Source organism: Triticum aestivum, chromosome 4A (assembly GCF_018294505.1).
Source record: "Triticum aestivum cultivar Chinese Spring chromosome 4A, IWGSC CS RefSeq v2.1, whole genome shotgun sequence".
Taxonomy (NCBI): domain Eukaryota; kingdom Viridiplantae; phylum Streptophyta; class Magnoliopsida; order Poales; family Poaceae; genus Triticum; species Triticum aestivum.
The window spans coordinates 242,413,591-242,436,947 of NC_057803.1; the positions used below are offsets into that span (position 1 = coordinate 242,413,591).

The 23,357-nt window shown below is 43.1% G+C and overlaps 1 protein-coding gene across 2 annotated transcripts in view; it reads right to left on the reverse strand.

Annotated features, from left to right (window-relative positions):
- Positions 1–263: 263 nt before the first annotated feature.
- LOC123085915 (transportin MOS14) overlaps positions 264–23,357 on the reverse strand; it is a 35,040-nt gene continuing 11,946 nt past the window's right edge. Inside the window, exons 5-21 of one of the 2 annotated variants that reach the window (XM_044507620.1) lie at positions 19,536–19,597; positions 19,338–19,394; positions 18,727–18,847; positions 18,423–18,557; positions 15,706–15,786; positions 14,824–14,937; positions 14,646–14,725; positions 14,423–14,558; positions 14,034–14,183; positions 5,660–5,745; positions 4,521–4,708; positions 4,348–4,440; positions 3,713–3,900; positions 3,446–3,557; positions 1,625–1,782; positions 1,094–1,210; positions 264–700 (exon numbers count right to left, since the gene is read on the reverse strand). In XM_044507620.1, coding sequence (XP_044363555.1) covers positions 416–700; positions 1,094–1,210; positions 1,625–1,782; positions 3,446–3,557; positions 3,713–3,900; positions 4,348–4,440; positions 4,521–4,708; positions 5,660–5,745; positions 14,034–14,183; positions 14,423–14,558; positions 14,646–14,725; positions 14,824–14,937; positions 15,706–15,786; positions 18,423–18,557; positions 18,727–18,847; positions 19,338–19,394; positions 19,536–19,597 — 2,163 coding nt within the window. In that variant the 3' untranslated portion in view covers positions 264–415. The remainder of the gene's footprint in view (positions 701–1,093; positions 1,211–1,624; positions 1,783–3,445; positions 3,558–3,712; positions 3,901–4,347; positions 4,441–4,520; positions 4,709–5,659; positions 5,746–14,033; positions 14,184–14,422; positions 14,559–14,645; positions 14,726–14,823; positions 14,938–15,705; positions 15,787–18,422; positions 18,558–18,726; positions 18,848–19,337; positions 19,395–19,535; positions 19,598–23,357) is intronic. The other variant, XM_044507621.1, reaches the window with a different exon arrangement.

Consider the following 23,357-nt stretch of genomic DNA (forward strand, 5'->3'; position numbering starts at 1 on the left):
GCTTTTGCGATTACCCGGTTAACCGTTGGAGCATCAAACGAACTCCAAATGGAACGAAATTTGACATGCGGTCTAACGATGATGTACCAAAGCCACTTGATAAATCTCGGTCGATTCCGAGAACGTTTAACTTCCGTTCACGAAAAGAGACAAGAGGATGCGCCGGTGCATGTGGGAGTGTCGGATTGCGAAACGGACAACAACAAAAATGCTCAAATGTATGAGACGAACACGTATGCAAATGTGATGCACATAATCACATCTAAAAAAACACCTATCATCCTTAAAGTTAATAGATGGATAATACGGAGATAAAACCTAGGGATCAACATTCTGTATTGTGCCACCAAAGCGAGCTGTTGCATTCCACATCAAAACAAGGACCTTTTTATCTCATGGAAGCTATTCCAAACGGTTACGATTCAAACTTCAACAAATTTAACTGAACTGTTTGACGGCAGCCCCACCTGCTATCAATATAGGGGGTGGGAACATTTCGATGGCTTTCTGCAAAATCTCGAATTACGCGTTTAAGGGTTCTTCCACCTTTTCCTTGCATGTAACCAGGATGGTTTCTGCAATTGTCACCAGTCCTGCTGTGAAGATAGTCCGAGGCGGCATCCTGAAGCACCTTGAGCCACAATGGAATTATCATCTCGGCTTCCCCTTGCCTTAGGTACTCTGAGGGCAAAGAACTCACCTGATCAAGTTTTAAAACATTCAGCTAAATGAAACACATATGGCCTCTATATAACACAAGAACTCAGGAAGGTAGCAAAAAATCTTCAGTGCCAAGTTGCAGCATGCGACTAGACTACCATGACCACATTCTATGACTACATCGACAGATTCTCCTTGCATCAGATGTCAAGTATTGAACACCCTTAGTTAGGTTTAAACAGTTACGAAAAATAGTCTGCAAGAATAGCGCTGCTAAACCTTTCCAATCTGGAAGACAGAAATGTACGGTAAGCGGATGGCACAAATTACAGCATATGATATTTTCAAAGTTATGGAACTAACACGAAGATGAGAAAAGCATGAAGGCATGCCTAGCATAATTACAGCAAAACAGTGATCATGGAAATGGTACCGTTGTCTGCAGCCACCCACAAAGGGAATCCCAACAAAGTATCCCCCTCCACATTGTTCTCTCACAGAGGCTACACAATGCCGCCAACTGCTGCAGCATTGTTGCAGATTTATGTACCTGTTGAAGAAAAAATTCAATATTCTGAAACATTTCTATTATCACCTAATCTATCGCTGGTTAGAGCAAAATTAAGAAATATGTAGTATGTAGAACAACAATTAAATCATTAGTATGGCTGTAGTACTAAAATGGAAGAACAGAAGCAAGTTATTATAAGTAGCATCATCAATATGCTAAGGATTAATAGTCGACTTAGTAACAACAAGAGCATCAGTATGCTAGCTTATGCCATGGGAAAATGCAGATAATCTCCAGGTTCCAGAATTTATTGAAAGGCTTTGAGGTGCAAGCATAACACCATGGCCAGTTTTGACACCTCACATAACAAAATGGTGAGTTACAGCAAAAACTGAATGAGGACCAATAGTGCCAAAAAACAACTCGAAAAAGTATTCTTCAAAATCTACCTACCCTTGACAAGGCTGATACACCAAGTAGAGCATAAAATACGTTAGACATAAGACCTTCACCACAGCGTGCCAAAATTTGAACCAGCACCACACCACGTGATTCATCAGAGGGGCATTCTGGAGATTCCAGCACATCAGTAAGGCTAGCATCAAAAAAACCTGCAGGTGTGTATTTCCAAATATTACTTTGAAGTGATCGAATTAGCAACAAAAAAAGTGTTACGCCATGTTAAGCGCAATAGCATGTCATAAGGACTTCATCAGTCAATGATCCTCACTGAATACGAATAATTCAGCAAGTACAAATAGATTTTTAAAGTTCACATAAAAAAAGAAAACTGCCCAAGGTGCTTTCCAAGCTCTAAGTGATATACCAACTTGCTTCGCAAAAATCCTGTGCATAGTTGAAAGTACTACGAAAAATTTACTAAATGTGGTTAAATGATGCCCTACTGTTGCTATACAAATTGGCTGTGCTATCCAGAAGACAAGAGGGATAGAAACTTGTCGGTGCAACAAACCCTGGGTCTGTTGCCCAGATTATGCACAGGCACGAGATCAAGATTGAAGCACCAACCCAAGTCAGTGATTGAAGGACCAAGAGATTTGAAGAACCAACACGCGGTTCAGAGAGACCAAGATCGAGCCAGAAGAGCAAGATATCGGCAAGAGAAGGGCCTCCCTTACCGGGTAGGCGACCCCGGCAAGGGGCAAGGCCACCGCAAGGAGCAGGCAACCGAGGCACCCCTGGAAGGTCTGTCGGGGCTCGCGGGGGCAGAACCACCCCACCAACCACTCAAGCGCGACCCACGTCATCAATCAGTGCGGTGTCAAGCCGCAAGATGATTGAGTGGCAGCCGTTCGCGACATGGCAGCCATTTCCTACAGAAGAAGTCTACAGATGACACCCGTCATGCGACGTGTCAAGGGAACAGGCGCGGAGCTGGCAAGATAGCCCGGCAAGCCTTGCCGGGCGACCAGTGATGTGACACCAAGCAGCGCATTTAATGCACCCTGTCAGCCCACAGAGTTAGGTATGATAGCACTGTTTGCTATCATATCAGTGGATAATGACTACTTTGCCATTGTGGTGATCCCTTAATCTATAAAAGGAGGCCCATGGCACTCGTAGGAAGGGTTGGAAAGTTGAAGAACCCAAGCCACCATACGCGCGTAGTCGCCGCGGCCCCGAGGCAAACCCTGCCGGGCAAGTGTACTACGCATCACCACATTCACTCCACCATCAATCCACCAAAGCAGGAGTAGGGTCTTACGCCTCGCGGCGGCCCAAACCTGGGTAAATTGCGTGTGTGCTCTCCGCCGCGCTGCCGTACGTTGGTCTGCTCTTTGTGCAACGCGACGTCCCCCTGCCGAATCAGCAAGGGGCCACCCGGTCCCATAGGTGGCCGCGGATATCCCGCGACAAAACTAGACAGAAGTACATTTATGCACTTGAAGTAAAAACACTAACTTGACACAATTGTGCTTCTACCAGCAGTCTGTCCCTTGCACTACTTCATTGGTCACAATTCCAAAAACACTCTGTCCCTACTTGTCTCTTGTACTTGTACATTCGCAGTAAATAAACTAACTTGTAAAGCTTATTCTTCTACCAGCAGTCAACACTCGACAGCCCACGCACTAGTTTATTGTGCACAAAGCATCAACCCTCCCTCATTCTGCGTATCTCGCACTCTTCTTTCGAATGCAACCGGCAAGTTTACTCATTGTACACCTATCTAGCGAACTATGGGAGTAATACGAACATTCAACTGATATATAGCAGAAGGCCATATACAAAAAGTGGTCAAGTGGGACTCACATGACATATATGAAATTGCTGCAAGTGCTGCTCCTCGGTGCATTGCTGTAGAGCATATAGCTGCCTTTTGAAATGACAGCTCGAGCAGCGAGCGAGATGCGACAATAGCTTCCTTGATTAATCATGCAATCAACAGAAGAATTAGTGTCATGTGACGATAGCTTCCTTAATTAATCATGCAATCAACATAAGAATCAGTGCCGTACTGTCAATCCATATTGTGCAACAATAATGAACGAGGAACCTTAACATAATATAAAATGGAACCTTTTGACAGCAGCGGATAAATGCAGATGTGAAGTTTGCATAGGCTTCAATAAGATCGGGTTCTTGATCACATGTGTAAGAAGAATTCAAATTTGATAGTGAAGCTGCAGAGCTAAACGTTTCAATAGTTCTGACACATACAACACTGTATTCTTCCTTGTGGCCAAATTCTTCAATCATGTTGGCAGCTGAAAATGTCGATAATGTCAATGTAGAGTAGACTTTCGAGATACTCCCTCCGTCCCAAAATAAGTGTCTCAGCTTTGTACTAACTCTAGTACAAAGTTGTATTAAGCTTTAGACACTTATTTTGGGACTGAGGGAGTATATTGGAAGAAGGTGCTGCAGTAGTAAGTACACTTGGGTGCTATCAGCCTATTGTATGGCACTGTTATTTCTTTTACAATGTAAAACTATAAAGTAGGTCAAAAATGAAGTCCTATGAGCATGGCATAGTCGTTTAAGTAATCAAGAGAACATAGGTAGGGGAATAAGGAAGTAGTAAGTGGTAGCCATTGATCTTCATGGACGCTCTAACTAAAGACAGGATTATGCAGGACAGCTAAGTTTATTCTTGTAGTTGTAGGTGCAAATTGCAAGCCAAACCCCCTTGTGAATAAAGTATCACCCATTACCTGTTCTTAAGAAGCAGTCATGCCTTTGATACAGCAAGAAATTCGTAGATAAGCATTCAAGAATTTTAGGTAACAAAATTTGGAAATGTTGTCCTGCAAAATGCTTGATCAGCATAATGATCTATATACCATACAGCTTGAAATTTAGCATTTTAGAGATCAGTTGAACTTACCACAAGAATGTATGGCCGAAGAAAGAGAACGACAAGCAGCAGTAGATAAACTAGTGTTCTCCATATGAGATGACTGTGAAAGTTTTTCAAGGAGTGGCCAGAATATACCGAAAAGAACCGAAATCGTATCATCATCAATTAGACCAGATGTAATTGACATCGCCAAATGACTGAACAATGCACCCATTCTGAAAACATAAAAGTATATTTGCTTATACTGTAGATCATATCGAATTTACAAAAAGAGGACTTGGAGAGAGCATGCAAAAGATTTGCGTGAATTTTCTGTTAAGAAGAGAGCCAACAGAACCTACAACATATTGCCAACAAGTGGTAACAAATATGTTAGATTAGTAGCAAGGAACTTTAACTGTAATACCCCTTCTCATGTTCGAACTAGTCAAATTATATCAATACTGCCTCTGATAGTTACCAATGACCATTAGTTGAATGTGCCCACTTTCCCATGATACAAATTTTAGCTATGGTCGTTAGCAGAGATTCTATCTCTGCATTTCAACAATTTCACTTCAATGAATGACCGAGCATACATTCTTGACCATCACGAGATGCCTGCTACCATGCTTTTGCTCTTCCACTTTCTTGTTCTGTTCTTCACTTGTTAATCTCAACTGGTTTTAGTTTCTACAAACAAAGTTTCCCGCATGTCTACAGTAACTTTTCTTTTGATGATATTTCTTTTGATGATAGCGAGAAAACACACTACTCCTTTGTGTACACACCAATGCCCACCATATATTTTCAATCATCTAGATCTTACCAACGTGTGCCATTTGCAGAGCTTATAAGTACATTAGTCTATAACTTGTTGATGCAAACCATAATTGTACCCACATAAATATGATTTTCGTTTCTTCAAAAAAGGGCGGCCCGGTGCATGTAGCTCCCGCTTGCGCAGGGTCCGCGGAAGGGTCCGACCACTTTTTAAACTAGAAAAAAATCACTTTGAATTGGCAAACAAACTCGACCCACCATTAACTGGACCATGCTTGAAATAATACATCAAACTTGTAGCAGGAGCGCTGGAAAGTGTGGCACCCTTGAAGTATCATTTCTATTATTAAAATCTAAAAAAGAACACCAGGGCGGAGCATACAAGAGTCAAACATTGTAAGCACCTGTGAAGTCCACGAACTGCGATGTTCAAGGCTTGTGCGTAAGCACTAGAATTTTGCCTTAGCAATTCATCTCTGTCTATGTCAATCTGCATAAGAGGAAAAGAAATGCATTGTGATTTTAGATAAGGACTTTAATAGAGAGCAAACGTGAGACCTACAGCACTGCGCGACCACAAAATCTCCTTCTCAGTTGCATGCATGTGAGGAGGACAAGGCAGATGATGTCATCATGTGACCCCAAACTTGAAATTTCAAAACAAAAAAAAACTCCCAAACCACAAGTCTAATTTACGATCCGTGAAGAGATCCGTCTTCACGGTTGGGTTTTCCACAACAAGGGCTTCGATAATAGATCACATGTGTATGTTTTAGCGAAAAAATTCAACTTAAAAGTTGCAGCCCAATGATTTTAAAGCTGCCACCCAATGATTTATAAAGTTGCCACTGTAAAAAGGGCAGCCCGGTGCACGTAGCTCCCGCTTGGAAAGGGTCCGGGGGAGGGTCCAACCACTTAAAAAGGTTGTCACTGTATTGGTGGTAAAGTTGCCACATGGTAACTTGTTGCAAAATAGGTTGGCAACTAATGCACTACTACTTGGTAACAAAAGAGTCCAAAAAATATTCATAGAAAGATTGCAAATCGAACATACGGTTTAGCCTACAACAGGGTCGTGGCCCATATATCCCAGTTCATTGTTGTTTATCCCCAATCTTTACAATATCTTGAACTCCATTTTGCTTGATTTTTGCCTACATATATATGCCTTGTGTTAGGTGTGTGAGCTCTCATACAAGGTTCATAACCAAGCCCCACTCATTTCCATAACAATTGTGAGGTATTGGTCCTTCAAATACATCAGAAAGAAGTAACTAGGCATATTTCATTTCCATTTAGCTGCTCACACCTTGCTTAGTGTCACAATGTCTAGGGAAAATGGATCTCATCCGGGCCTTCGCGACCAACTGCGTCTTCAAAGCCGTCAAAGATTGGGAACTCCAGCTTGTGAAATTTGGGTTTCCATTGTGGGAAGGTCATTTTGTGGTGTCCATCTTCATGCTCGTCCATGTACTGGCCCTTGCCGAAGTCACCCTGCTCCAGACACTCGATGGCCAGGCGATTGACTGCTGCTTGCTCCCAAACTTCTTCAATGTCCTCTTCAAATTTCTCAAAGACAGCGCCCTTCAGTTCATCCAGAAGTTCTTTCTGGTGGGCAGACAGCATCTCATCTAAAAGGTTGTTGGTCTCTGCGATGGTGGCCATGGAGGATGGTTGCGGGGATTGGCCAAGGATCAGTACATCGATAGCAAGTTGTCACGACCTAGATTACATAGGGGATAGTCGTTGTTGGAATTTCGCCCTCAGGATCGATCAGATCAAAAACATGACGAACGCGCGCACGCAAAAACTTGTAGCCGGGCCCTTGTCATGTCCTTTTTTTCTTTATTTCCTTTACTCTTTTCCACGATACAATATTGGAGCCCTATGCATATGTATATATAAACGCACGTAGCCAGACTACCAACGGGACACGGACCGACTCAAATAACCTAGACGTACACGGACTCCAACTTAAAGCCTACCTGGACTAGTACTCGTACATACACAACTTTGCTTCCCTAATCTAATCACCGACAACGCTGATCACACTACTAATCCTAACTGGACTCAACACATATTTGCTGCAAGATGCCATGCAAGACAATCAAAGCACGTATGCCTAAACTTACCTAATCATAACTAGCACATGTTTGAATTATTCTGACAGTCGTGGGTGTTAGGAAGGCAAGGGGGGGTTAGGCTTGGGCGTCGTGATGGCTGGGGAATAAATTGGTTCTGGAGGTAAACTGATTACATGTGTGGTTACATGTGAACTGTCTTTGCTTTATAAGGCAGCTTGGCAGTAATTTAGCTAAGACTTGAACTGACTCCACTAACAAGGAAAGGCCTAAACAGAAACGGAAGACCCTAAACAGAATCCAAACTAACAAGACTAGGAAACCAAGGAAACATATTCGGCTGGGTCCAATACCCTATGACGTGACATAGATGACCATAGTGGCGCCACTAGTTTCTTCAAGATTGAGTTGAAGAGTGGTTATCCCCAAATCCATATGCAATTTGGCGATGAATGGAAAATGACTTTGAAAACCAATTTTGGGCTTTTTGGTTTTGCTTAATGCACACTTGCATGTGTCTCATGAATCATGTGCTTAGACACCTTACAAGAAAATTAGTTGTTGTGTACTTTGATGGCATCTTGATATATAGCAAATCTACTTATGATCATCCTATGCATGTTGCCTAAGTTCTTGAGGTGCTAAGAAATAAGAAACTTTGTGATAATCTTGAAATGCACATTTTGCACAACTCAACTCATTTCTTAGGATCCATTGTTTCCTCAAATGGCATTGAAGACAATGAGTCTAAAATCGACTCGACTAAAAGTTGGCCTCAATCCACGAATGTGACGCAAGTTCGTAGTTTCCTTGGGTTCGCCGGATTTTACCATTGTTTAGTCAAAGACTTTAGCACTATTGCTTTAACTTTGCATCCTCTTCCAAACAAGGATATGACTTTTACTTGGGTCCATTGCAAGACAAAGCTCTTTTCTTGAACTTTAACACAACTTAAACTTTAGAGAGCTTTGCTCATCTATCTCCCTAAGGGGGGCAAGGCCTCCCTCTTATGTGAGAAGACTTCATTGGAGTTCAAGACCTCCCTTGTGGAGAAGATTGCTCCATTGGCATTCAAGACCTCCTGGAGATGAACTATATCTTGTTTACCTTTTCCCTTTGTTCTTTGGATACAAGATGCACCTCTTGTATTGACTTTTGCTTTATGAGATGAGTACTTGGTGCCTTGTGGTGAATCTAGCTTCCCTTGTGTCTTTCCTAGTGTTTTTCCCCTCTAGTTCTCCATTCTCTTGTGTTTTCCCCTCAAATCCCCATCCAATTGGTGAAGATCAGTCCACCCCTAAGCTTTGCCCCGCATCAAACTTCTAAGCATATGGAGAAAACCTCGTATAAACTAAGAGCTGAACATTCGGAAATCCATTTTGGCTCTAGGGAGCACATGCTCCTGCGTGCCAAAAATGGATTTTACAAATGTCAAAAAAAAAAGATGTGTTCATTGGCACACCCAAATGGTACATGCAAATTTCCGCGTGTGGGGGGGGGGGGGGGGGGGGGGCGGGGATGTAAGCATTTCGACCTGTGCAAAAGAAAAACAAGTCGAACGCCAAATGTTACACTTAATTTTGTTTTTTTCACGGAGGAAGCACTGCTATCCCATATGGCATAAAATTGCCAAGCACACTTGCTACACTAATACGAACATCAACAAAAAAAAAACCAGAAATTTTAAATTTATTTACTATTTATTTTGATTTTACTGTTCATTAGGGAGCATATGCTCCCCAGAGCCAAAAATCAGCGTCTGAACATTTATATTTTAAGTTGGAAAGATATGCTTAAAAATATTTCACATGAAAGCATCATTTAAAGTAAGAACTGCAATATTTTATATTGTATGGCCAGAAAGACACGCTTCAAAATATTTCACATAAAAATTCTATACTACCATAAAAACCTTCAGACCCATCAATGAAAAAATGATTCAACCACCTATAACATCTGACTCACTATTAAATTGCAGTAACATAACCGCTTCACTTGACCTTTGTAGGATCCTTTAGTATGTGGGGGGGGGGGGGGGGGGGGGTAGACTGCAAGCAAATCAAAGGGACGTTTCCCAATTTTAAGTTTCCTTGCCAATTTTGTGTTTTTCTATTGGTAATCTATCTACCAACACCCTACACATGGATGTCTAATAGAGTACACCAACGAAAGACAACTTGCACAAGTAGAAGTAAAGGTAGAGTTGGAGTCATGCAAACACGCGATGGCTGGATGAAGATTTTTTAACCATGGTTTGGATAGTTGGCACTATCCTACTCCACGTTGATGGAGGTTGCTTGGTGATGAATCCCTTGCTCTTGTGCTTCAAAAGATAATCTCCTTCACACTTAAAACTCTCAAGATATGGCTTTGGATTGGAGAGGTAGGAATGGATCAGAGGCTTGGCTTGATAGTTAGAGTAGAAAGCCCTTTGAACTTAGCACAAGGAGGTGGGTTCTCTCTCAGAAAGTATGATGGGAGTAGAGTTTGTTTCGAGTGAACTAATGGGATGGGCAGGGGGTATAAATTGGAAGGACTGGAAATTTGACTGTTATACACTTTTTAACACTGCTCGAAGGCTCCTAGTGATCAGCTCGGAATCACCGAATGATGCTAAAGGTGGCAACGTTCAAACTACTCGAAAGGGCTGACCAGACATTGTTCGGAGGGTCTGACTAACCGACGTCACACTTGCACATGACTCTGTAACGCCTTTGAAAATTTCAAGCACGTATGTTCGAAGGTTAAAAAGAGGACGCAGAAGAGTATGTTCTAAGTAGAATCGTTCGAGAGCTTCGAGCAACGAGGGTTTTGCCACGGCTATATCTAGACAACTATTCGAAGGATCCAAAATGAAAGAGCTCGAAGGCTCCAAAGGAGTGAAAATAGGTCGATATAGTGGAGAAATGAAAGAAATTCAGCTTAGCAACCGCATTCCCCTTTTGATAGTATCGGCATACCTATGGACTCAATGTGATCTTGGATCACTAAAACGAAAAATCTAACTCCTTAGCTTGGCTAACACTTATCTTCATGGAAATTTGAGAGGGTCACCAATCATTTCCTTGTTGCAACCTTTTGGAATTAACCTGAGATAAACTTGATAATTCCTTCAGATATGTTGACATTAATTACAAAATCCACCAAGTGAATTAAGATGCACATTCAACCTTAACAGCAGTTTAAAAATAGAAAATATCCAAGCAAACGGTTTGAAGTGGGTCCACCACACCCGAGAGTTATGCTAGAGGCGATTGCGCTGGAGATCGGTAGGTGATCAAGTAACTAGGGTTTCTCGGGCGAGGGTAGCTTTCTCTAGTGGCGAGGGGACTTTGAACGTGTACTGCTATCATCAGCCGACTCAAGATGGCCCTACGATGCATGCTTGATGTTCGGTTTGTGGAGGAGCGGTTGGGTGTTAATGGCCTGTCGACAGAAGGAGCACACGGAAGGTGGACCTCTAGATAGGATCCCATCTCGGTCCCCGACAGGGAGAATGTTGAGGAGGTTGACGCCAGCCTCTCGGCAACGCTGGGTGGACTGATCTTGACAAAGAAGGAAAAGGCTAGTATCTTTGAAGACGAGTCATCGGTCCGGTACAGGACAAGAACCTTAGATGGGATGTTGTTGGCAAGGTCAACACCAAAGCTCAATATTTATGTGCTGGGGAGAGCGAAAAATAGTGGGGGCTTCATAGTGTCGGACAGTACAGGAGGCAGTGGTGTCGTTCCACAGGACCATCATGACAATTTCCATGCAGGAGCATGCCATTTTTTTAGCTCATTGGCTGAACCACAGTGTGTAGAGCACATAATGGCACGAGCTTTGTACTTGGCAGAGGAGGTTGGGGTCACAAGGCTCGTCCTCGAGACAAATAGTGTTGGCGTTGCTGCTAAGAGCATCTCCACTCGCGCCCCCAACAGATCCCCCCCCCCCCAGGTCGAGATTTTTTTTCCATCAGTGCTAGAAAAAAAACCTAGCCGGCCCCCTAGGACGCCGAATTCCGCCGGTTCAGCCCTTTTTTTGGCCCGGCAATCCCAGGCCGACTGGGGGGCGCTTGGGGGTTCCGGCGGAAGGAAAAATGGCGCATGGGCCACCACTGTCAGGCGAAAAATAATTTTTCCACGCCCAGACTCGCCCCCCGCGCGCACTACCCCTTCCTTCCGCCGCCGTGCCGATCCTGACGACACCTACCTGCCCACCGCCGCTAGGAAGGCCATTTCCCCGCCGGAAAGAGAGGGTTCGCCGCTGCATCCTCCATCCCACTCCTGGGCGAGCTTTCCGGCGCTCTGGCCACACAGGCGGGGACGCGCCTACCACACCCGCCAGGTGTTCTGTGGTTTGTCTGCTCGGTGATTGACTCGGACGACGAGGAGGCGTTCGCTGCGCTGCTAGAGGAGGAAGTCCAGGCCAACGCCCAGGATGAAGAGCACCTCATGGTCCTCGCCGCTCTGGCCGGCCTGTTCGCGAGCAATGCAAAGCTGCGACAAGGTCGCTCGGTGACGGGCCGGCAGAAGAGCAAGCAGAGGCATCGTTTGGAGGGCTATTGCTTGCTCTACGCCGACTACTTCGCCGACGCTCCACTGCATGACGAGAGAGTATTTCGGCGCCGTTATTGGATGAGCCGAAAGCTCTTCCTCAGGATTGTGAATTCCATCCGGGAGTTAAACAGCTACTTCAAGTGCAAGAAGGATTGCACCAGCACACTTGGATTCACCTCACTCCAGAAGTGCATGACAGCTATGAGGATGCTTGCATACGGAGCTCATGGATGCATGGCCGAGTCCACCACCATCGAGTGTTTGTACAAGTTCTGTAGGGCAATGCTGGCAGTGTTTGGACCACAATACTTGCAATCATCCAATGCTGAAGACACTGCTCGGATCCTAGCACAGAATGCAGCAAAAGGATTTCCTAGGATGCTTGGAAGCATCGACTGCAAGCATTGGGCATGGAAAAACTGTCCATTTGCTTGGCAGGGGATGTACAAAGGCGCCAAAGGAGCTTGCAGTGTGGCACTTGAGGCAGTGGCCATACAGGACCTCTGGATTTGGCACTCCTTTGGTATGCCAGGAACTCACAATAGCATCAACGTATTGCAGTGCTCGAATGTCTTTGCCAAGCTTGTTGAAGGTCATGCTCCTCCGGTGAACTTCGAGGTCAATGGACGCCACTACAACAAGGGATACTACCTAGCAGAAGATGACATCTATCCGAGATGGTCCACATTTGTGAAGACTATCTCAAACCCTGTGCCAGGAGGCAAGAACTCTTACTTTGCCAAGTGTCAGGAGTCTTGCAGGAAGGATGTCTGAGTGGGCATTTGGTGTGCTCCAACCTCGATTTGTTGTTGTCCGGTACCCCACTCTGACCTGGTCGAAAGATCAAATGTGGGAAATCATGACTTGTTGTGTCATCTTGCACAACATGATCATTGAGAGCGAGCAGGAAGAGCCAGCGTTTGACACTGAACCATATTACAGGCAGGGTCCTCTTGCCCAAGTTGATGACCAGCTACCGGCAACTTGGGCTGCCTTCCTCAATATGCGTCAGGAGATCCGAGACCCACAGGTACATCAAGAACTGCAACACGATCCGGTGGAGCACCTATGGAGGCTCAAAGGGCAACGCCTAGCTTGACGTGTGATGAAATATGAGTTTTTATTTGTGTTTGAATTATGAGTTTGATTCATTGAACTATTTGATTTGTATTGATTTATGTGATGAAATATGTGATAAAAATTAGTTTTTGTTGAATTTGTGCCAAAACACGCCGAATGTCGGCCGGATTTGGGCCACCAATTTGCGCCGAAATTGGCGGATGGGGGCGAACTTGGGGGGTCGGCTAGGAACCCGAGCCACCCCCCCCCCCCACCCCACGCCGATTTTACCACCGGTTGGCCCCCAAGCGACGCTATTTCAAGCCCCTGGGGGGCCGAACGGCTAGAGATGCTCTAAGTTGGTGTTACAAGAGAGGGTCAGGTCCTCGCATGGTCCACAGGCCGAGGAGGTTAAGGGTTTGCTACGTGGCTTTCAGGAGATCGCTGTCAAATCAATTAGGAGATCAGCGCATGAGGTAGCTCATTAAGTTAGCAAAGTATGGCTACATAAATAAAAGGTATTACCGCTTGGCTTAGGTTCCCACCAGATTGTATTGCCGACATGCTAGGCACGGAATGTATGTCCAAGGAGTCTTAATAAATTCCCAGCATGCTTTCTCTCATAAAATAGCAATTCAAACTTTTTGGCTTTTGGATTGGGAAAATATGCTGCTCAAATAGTCAAATTCAAAAAGAAATTGTTCGGATTACTTCACAAGAGTGAGTTTAGAGAAGATATGCTCAACATATATAAGTAAATCTGTTCATGAACATGTCACTAGTTATCATAATGTACACAACTACACATTCACCAACACAAACTAGCAGGCGCAAACAAAGACTGGCATCTGGTGGGATCTGCAAACATACTGGATATGGTTATATGATTATGATCCTCCAAATGAAGAAGATATAACTGAAAATATAGATTTCAGACAACACTCCAAGAAAGGCTGCACTAGGGAAAGAAAACAAAGAATCTTGTATGTGGTAATAAGATTATGAGCCCATAAATGAACATAATGTGACAAGATATAATTGAAAATATAAATTACAGACAACCATCCAAGAAAGGCTGCTAGGGGAAGAAAACATACAATCTTTTCAACTGCTGAGTAGCTTGAACAAAGTAGTCTGGCCAGTGAAGTTTTCCTCAATTCTTTGTCAAGAATAGAACATAGAGCATGTGTAATTGCACTAATGATCTCTTCCTCATCCTCTATCCGCAGGTTCACCTCGCCCATACCCTAAAGAACACGGTTCTTTGAATACTACATTGGATACATTATACAAAGCCCAAATTGAATGTATATGCTAAATTGATAAGGCAGAGTGCCATGGCAAGTGGTAGACCATATTCATGGAACTAAATTAAATTAAACAGAGCTAAAACATGGAAGTGCAGGCATTTTGCATGAACTGCATTGGCCCCTAGCCATCAAAGTATCATGCCAGATTAAATTCACTATGATAGAAGTATGTTTACCTCACTAATCCAGAAAAGAATTTCTAGAATTGGAGGCTCGTGGATGAATGACGAAGCATCCTCACAAAGTTTACGTAAAGCTACGGAGCAAGAGTTTGATGATATGGATTTTGAAATCCCTGAAGCGCAGAATAGGCTGTCCATGGTGGCAAAACATATTCAAGTATGTGTGGAAAATAAATAAAATTGATGTTAAACTTCAATACATACTGAACATACTTACAGTAATGGCTTAATATTACTTTTGGAAGATGATAACCACTTTGAATAAGAACCAATGACATCACCAAATGATTTGTATACCTAGAACAAATAGGAAAACACACAAGAGAACATTAGCTTCACAAGACACAATCAAGAAATATCCGATCATCTTAAGAAGCATATTGAGGAAGTCTTACCAAGAACTGGCATCCATTCAGTTCAGCAGGTGTTCTGCTGGACAGAATGTTCACAAAGTGCATTACAACTGAAAAATCGAAGGGGCTTCCATCTTGTAAAATTGTGTCAGCAACCTGAAATTTGGTAACTTATGAGAATGCCATGTAGATCCGGCAGACTAGTATACAGTTCTGTATGCTTATATCTAGCACCACAGGGCGGTGCATATGCCAACCCAAAAAATGGAAAAGGTAAGGCATTTTAACTCATAAATGAATCGATAGCACAAGAGTCCAAAACAGAACACGAGGAAGCAAGTAGAAGAATTTACTCAAGATAAGATCACAAGATTGATATGATCATTATTCATGTACATCACCAATAGATCTAAAGGCTAAAAAGACGAGATCATAGTAGTGGTAGCATTGGTCATTTCCAAAGCATGTGGTTTTTTCTGCCTAATGCCTATTTCTTATGACACTGTTTCAGTAGGAGGAAAATCAGGCATCCCCAAAGTAGACCGCTTTTCTAGTGGTGCTCTGAAAAAGCCTAATAAACCCCCAGCAAGATTATTATTTGCTTCTTGCACATTAAAATCATTTGTATTTGTAGTGAGAAGCTTAAAGGGGGCTATTTGCCAATGGACTAATAGACTTGTGAAACAACCATAAGCACCTCCGAACAGATCACATCATCCTAGAGACCAACTTAATGGTAAGCAATCAAGACTACTCCACATTTGAACAAAGTAAATGGAAGGACCTAGTGGATAAGCATATCAAGGTCAGCATAATCAACGTCAGGATCAAATTACATTACATCCTATAAGAACAACAAAATTATCATCTGCATTCTGTAGAAACTTATAAATCAAGTTTACCAAATAGATGTGGCACACTTACCATGCTAAGTGCGTACATTCTAACTTCTACCTCTTTCCAAGGTATTGATTGGCTAGCCAGTCCCCATCCGCTAGAAAGAAGCTACGTGGAATGCAAAGGTATGAGAATGAAAGTAATCCACATAATGAACACACAAAAAGGAGTAGAGGATAGGAAAAAACATTAAAACAATTGTCACAAGAGATTCAGTGCTCCCACATGACAGAAACATTGTCTCTACTATCTAGAAAGAACGTAAAGTCCCCTTTCCTGCCAGATAGAACGCGGTCTGCCCAACATTCGTCCGCCCTCCATTCTCCCACCGTTTTTTTTTTTCGTCCACCCCACCACGGTTTAATTCGCTTGCGTGATCCCTCAGAACAGCCCGTCTCCCATGTTCGAGAAACAAGAACAACCTATCTCTTCCTCCCTGCCCGTCTTGCCCTCACGAACCCTAGCCGCCGGCGGAAGTGCTTCTGCGTAAGTCATATCGCACGACTACATCGTGGACTACCACCACAAACAACCATGCATCCTCTCCCACCACCAGCCCTGGCAACCACGGTACACAAACCGTCTCTCTTCCTCCCTGCCCATCTGGGCCTCACGAACCCTAGCCGCCAGCAGAAGTGCTTCGACATGAGTCATATCGCTCGACTACACCATGGACTACCACCACAAACAACCATGCATCCTCACCCACCACCAGACATAGCGATCGCGGTGCACACTGTGTGTCGCCTCCCTCTCAACCTCACGCCCACGCTCGTCCGTCCCTTCTGCGCCGCTGCCACCGCCCAGGTCGCCAAACGCATCGAGCTCGTTCTCGCCATCGCCCTGGACAGCAGGCACCGCAAGGTGATCAGCCCGCCCATCCCCCCCCCCCCGGCGGACGGTGATGAGATGCCCTACAGTGTTTAATTTTAGGGGATTAGTGTGCTATTATGAAGTTGCATAGGAGAATCGGCTGTGTAAGTGGAATATATACTCTGGTATTTTTGTTAGTTGGTATGGCATCCTTGATACTCCATATAGTTTATTTCTTTAACAAGACATGAACAATAGTATATACCATATATACTTTGATATTTTCGGTAACACATGATCATGGTGATGATTGAACTACAATAGTATATGAAAAAGAATGGCTTAACAATACTGTTATTAATGCGAGTAAAGATTTAAAATTATATCTCTATAATCTGAACTGAACTAAGCTTTCATTTCAATCAGCTATATCTTGTATCTTTGTATGTCCAAATCTCCATGTGTGAAGAAATAATTCCGATCAATGCATTAACTTGCAAATTCTCTGCTTGTATAACCTATTATGTTGTTCATATTTGGGCAGGCAACTCTGGATACTCAGCCAGACAGCCTTGCTGGCTCGCAAGACTCTGGGTGAGCGGCCCACGCCAAATATCAGCCCATTTGCTTTTCATCCATCAGTCACAGGTACATGACCTTTTGAATTTTGTGTTTTCCCACAATATAATAGAATTGCGCTCTCTTCAGATGTACTGTGATATAATACTCCTGCGATCCATATTAGGGAGTATCATGTTTGGAATAGATACTTCTAAATGACACCAATTATTTTACAGAGGAATCGTGAGTACAATTGAGCTAAGGAAATAGCAATGAAGCAGTGGCAGTGTGCAGTGTGCAGTCCACAACTGGACAGACAAATATGACTCGCAGCAATCACATACACATGCTTATGGAATCTTCTCACTTATAGTGGGCTATAAGAGATATGATTTAATTACCACACTGCCTGATTTGGTTATGGAAGCACCACATGGATGTTGTGCTTGATGTGTGGGTTGATAAGAAAGAACAAAAATTCGATCAACGGAAATACTGCATGTTGTTTTGTACCAATGCACGGGCGCCTTTTCCTCAGAGATATGATCAAGATCAACGGGCTACACTTTTTCTTGGACTGAATCGTGATAATAAACATGTCACTCGACATTTAAGTATTGAGTCACCTAAATTGTACTCCCTCCGTAAAGAAATATAAGAGTGTTGGGAGTACTTAATATGAGTATAATGTGATATTTATCGCAACACAATCATAAGCCCCATGTGACGTGCACGTTGTAAATTGAGATCTCTTGTAAATTGTAATGATGTATTGATCATTGTCTTTATTTCTAATTTTGTTATTCCATGGCAATGCACTGGCAATCACCTATATACTTTAAAAAAGGATAATGTTCTCGTTTCCCTCCTTCATTCCTCTTGAAATCCTTACATACAGACCGCCAAATATTGTAGATACTATGCCGGTGGATACTGATTTAGGAAATATCAGTAGGTTCTTCCTTCTCCCCACCCCCCCCACCCCCTCCTATCATTGTTTTTTTCCAGCGGTTTTTCCAACCACCCAACCAAACATAATCACGTTTTTTTGTTAAGTCAATAAGTGATGATTCAATTGGCCGTTAAAACCCATTTTTTGTCTATACAATCACATTAACTCAGTAAGTATTTGTACTGAAGAAAAACCAGTAAAATATTTTGTGCCTCCCGTTGCAACGCACGGGCAATTACCTAGTAAGGAATCAATACAGGTTCTATAAAGCTACACCCATGAGCGGGGCACATTATCTGGACAGTACAAGACGATTTATTTTTTTCAGGAAAATGCAAAAACTTTGTGTTTTGATGCATTGATAGAAGCAGAGAGTAGCCATGGGAGGTAATGCCACCTTTTAGCAAAACAGACATACCTTATTAATGTATGCAGGAGCACCTAGAAGCAAACAAATATCAACAAGAAGCTCCTCCAGGTTCAGCCTGAACTGTACTAGTCCATCAGGTATGGAAGATACTCGGCCAGTGCAATGCTCATCGATATCAATAATCTGTGAATTACCAGAATTTAAAAGGCATAAGAAAATAGTTGGATCTCTAGAACTTCTGTACAAAAACGCCAGATATAGGAGAAATGTCGAATATATGAGAGGCAATAGGAAATTTTCTAGTATAATGATAGGTCAAACTGGAAATGATATTGAGGGAAAAGAGACAAACCTGAGCACGAAAAAGAAGAGCATCTAGCAGTGAAGAAAAAACAGGGAGAAACAACTCTTGTGTGGCACTCCTTTTGGATGTTTGCTCATCGATTCCAAGAATACAATGTGCCAAACTGCACCTACAAAATTTCGGTACTGTGTGTATAAATAATTCATTGATTAAGAACTTTGCTTCACTTCAGAAAAACAGTTGTGGAAATGATATTCAAATCTGAACACAAATACAAGCTAACACTTTGCCTACTAATTGATGCTCATATAAGCAACAGTAAGCCACAGCTAGAGCAACCAGCAGGTGTTTCATTCCATGTGTGTGTGCGCGTGCGCACACACCAGAGAGAGAGAGAGAGAGAGAGAGAGAGAGAGAGAGATGTTCCAAAGTACATGTGTTTTACTTGCTCGCACGCACACACACACGTCAGAGAGAGAGAGAGAGAGATGTTCCGAAGTACATGTGTATTACTTGCTCGCACACACACACGCGCCAGAGAGAGAGAGAGAGAGAGAGAGAGAGAGAGAGAGATGTTCCGAAGTACATGTGTATTACTTGCTAACCCCAACCCAGGAAAGGAAGACATTTGTGATTCATGAAAATAGGTGGGAATTTACCAAAATTGCAAGGTGGATTCTGCGATCTCCCAGTCTTCACTAGAAAAAGCTATACATCTGCAATTGAGAGTAAAGTCCTTCAGGATCATAAGAGGTAATGAGTGAACTAAACTACAGTGTAGCATTAGCATCAAGTGTTAAAGCCAATAATTTCAAAACTCAGGGAAAAGTACCACATTGGCAGTGCAATAGATTGACCTCAAAAGTGCATCTGAAAGAGAAAGTGCTTCATTACTCCCTTCTGCAACCAAACCAGGTGCCTAGAAAATCGAATAATTATCAGCTTCTGTTCAACAAAGTCTCAAACAAAACAAAAAAACTGCATTTTGGAGATGAATAAAAAACATGACCATATGCGCGTTCGAGCAACTGGGACGAGCTCTGCCTTTTCATGAAGGAGAAGAATATTTCCAAAGTGGACATGTTCTGAAACAGGGACACACCAAAACCCCTAATAACAACTCCTCATGCCAAGTACTCCTGGTTCTGGTTAACTCTTGGCTGGAAAGCCATGCATGGCCCTCTGCATGATATCCTCAAATCCAAGGTGTGCCACCTTGATGTACATCAATCTCGTACCGTTGAAGATGTGGCGGTTTCTCAATCCAGGCGTTCCACATGATGTAGATAAGTAACCCACTACACGCCACCGCTTGTGGTTGTTGTCTATACCTCTCAAGGCCCCATCCCATCATGTGTCAATCGACGGGAAGGTGATTGTCGATGAAGCAGCACAAAGGTTGTGGAGGAGCAACTCCACCTTGCTGCTACAATGTGTACAGCACAAGTGTTGAAGGAACAACTTCATGTTGTGCTAGATATCGCTCTAGAGACGAATGTAGGCCGATAGGGCAGCAAGAGTTCAATCCAAAACTCCTAGGGCACAAGATCTACTCCAAGATCTTAGATAAGAACAAGTTCTATTATAGGTAGTGGGTACATAGTCTCCGTTACAAAGTAGAGGTGAGGACTGAGGACCTCTATTTATAGGGCTTTGGGAAGCCTTCACATACTTCTACTTATAGTTGGAACACTCTAGAAAACATTATTTAGGATTCATCTCTCTACTCACAACTACTTATAACTAGAAAACTCTAGAAACAGCAGGTAGGGTAAAAAAAAGAAAAGAAATACTAGACCACAACAGAAGTATCTAGAAGTAGCCAGACAGATCTGGCATGTGTTTTTCTTTCTTCTCATCTAGTGTCCCTCGTCATTCTCCCCTGGTTGTTTGGAACTCGCCCTCGAGTTATCTTCATAGAGCGCTTCTTCTGGATGGTAGAGAGTCAAGTCCGCAACATTGAAAGTGTTGGAGATACCCATGTCGCTTGGAAGATCTATCACATAAGCATTATGATTTATCTTCTTCACGATAGAGAAGGGCCCAAACTTCGCTGCCTAAGCTTTCCCTTAACACCTAAAGGCAGCCTCTCTTTTCGGAGGTAGACCATCACCAACTTGGAATGATTTCGGCCTCCTTTTGCAATCAGCAAGTTGTTTATATTTCTGATTTTGTGCTTCCAAAACACCACGAATCTCTTCAAATAACTCAGTGTAATTATCAGCAAAGGACAATGCTGATTTTGAGTTTCCCCTTGATGGTAGCTTCACCAGGTCCACCACATGTGTTGGAACTTTAGTGTAGACAATGGAAAAAGGACTCCTTCCTGTGGATCTATGCTTGGAGTTATTGTAGAACTCTGCAAGAGATAGACTATTGTCTACACTAAAGCATAGATCCACAAGAAGTAGTCCTACAATAACTCCAAGCCTAGATCCACAAGAAGTAGTCCTTATTCCATTGCTACACTAAAGGTCCAACACATGTGGTGGACCTGGTGAAGCTACCATCAAGGGGAAACTCAAAATAAGCATTGCCCTTTGCTGATAATTACACTGTTATTGAAGAAATTCGTGGTGTTCTGGATGCACAAAATCAGAAATATAAACAACTTGGTCTACATCTGAAAAGAAAGATTGCCTATTATGAGGGAGATAAATGATTATGGTTATGTGATAGGTTTTCCAAGCGAGATGGGTATATCCAACACATTCAATGTTGCGGACTTGACTCTCTATCACCCATAAGAAGCACTCTATGAAGATAATTCGAGGTCGAGTTCCAAACAGCCAGGGGAGAATGATGAGGAACAATAGAGGGGGAAAACATATGTCAAATCTGTTTAGCTACTTCCAGATACTTCTACTCTAGTAGTATTTCTTTTCTTTTCTTAACCCTACCTAGTGTTTTCTAGAGTCTTCTGGCTATGAGTAGAATGGTGAATCTTGAGTAATGTTTTCTAGAGTGTTCCAGCTATAAGTAGAAGTGGGATGTGAAGGCTTTCACCTCTAATTTGTAACCATACTACGTACCCCGCTACCTATAATAGAACTTGGTGTTCTTATCTAAGATTTTGGACTAGATCTTGTGCTCTAGGAGTTTCGGATTGAACTCATGCTGCCATATCGGCCTATGTTCGCCTCTAGAGCGATATCTAGCGCAATACATTTAAGTAGTTCCTTCAACACTTGTGTTGTACACTTTGTAGCAGCAAGGTGGAGTTGCTCCTCCACGACCTTGTGCTGCTTTAGTCACCTCCAAATCTCCAATCTCAGTGGTAGTGGTCTCTTTGTACCTCAGTCCATTTACGCTCTCCAACTCAGTAGCAATGGTCTCTTTGTCTCTCAGTCCAATTTACGCTTCCAAATTTCTCCAGCATGCAACCAGAGTGGAGATCAATAGACCAACTATAGTTGCCTGCTTATTAGTAGTTGCATCATAGCTCGATTTAAGTACGTATGACAAATCTATGAATTTTGTCATTCCATCTGGAGAGTTTTTTTAATTTATCTTGCATAAGGTGTTGATCCAATTCATTTTTTTGCCCCATTCGCTTTTTAGATGATTTTTATCGCATTCATCATCTAGGAAAGACTAAATAGATCTCTAGATGTTGCTATTACTAGTGGTTGTGAACTACATTCAGTGGGTAGCCTAAAAATCTCATTTGTGATCACCAGTTAGGTCAAGAAAATGTGATTATATATGATAGTAATTTTTTTCACCCAAAACTCACAAGCTAGAATTAGTAGCTTGTTTTGGTTTGTTTGTGCCTGCTTGCAATAATACTTTTTGAAGCAATATTAAGAAGTTGGTCCATCACTAGAAACTAATTTCATTTGCTTGATGTATCTAACCTTCTGCGCTATTTACTGAATGACAATTGTTACTTCAATCTTCAGCTTGCAAAATTAAATGGCTCTTATGAAAAACGCTCATGTTTAGCAATTCATCTTTAGTATTCTTGTATATAGAACGGATGCCCGATGGCATATGGCAATATGATCAATCTTCACAAAACAAATTGCATAGGTTCTGTTAGGAGCTAGGGTTCTGCCCGGTCTTGGCCGTAGGCAGTAGGGGAAGGAGGGGGCTGGGCGTGGCGATGAGCGGCCGCGCCGGCGGCTGGGCGCCGTCGCGGGAGAGGAGGATGGCGGCGGCAGCGCAAGAGGCAGGGGGCGGCTAGGGTTCCGGCTCCTCTGGGAGCCGGGCAATAGAGATAATCTTCTTATTGCTTAATTCTAAAAAGAGTCTTACAGCCTATATTTATAACCTAGATAACTTGCAGAAGAATTAACCTAAGATAACTTGCATAAGAATTAACCTAAGATAACTTGTGGGCTAAGATTGCCCGGTGGGCCTAGCTAAACCGGCCATAACACTTCTCCCCGCCTGCACAAACAGCTCGTCCTCGAGCTGTAAGGTGGGGAAGCACTTGCGGAACTCCTGGAGGCGATCAACCAGCGTCAAACACCTTCTCGACAGCTGGGGCGGCCAGGTCGGCGGCGACGGTGTCCTCCGGAATGTAGTCTGCAACCTCCAGGTAGAAGAGTCGCGGGCAGGCATGGCCGGGCGTGTAGGGCTCGTCGCAGTTGAAGCATAACCCTTGGCGACGACGCTCGAGCAGTTCGGCTGATGTGAGCCGGCGGAACTGCCGCGCCGCGGTCGCGACGAGGGGT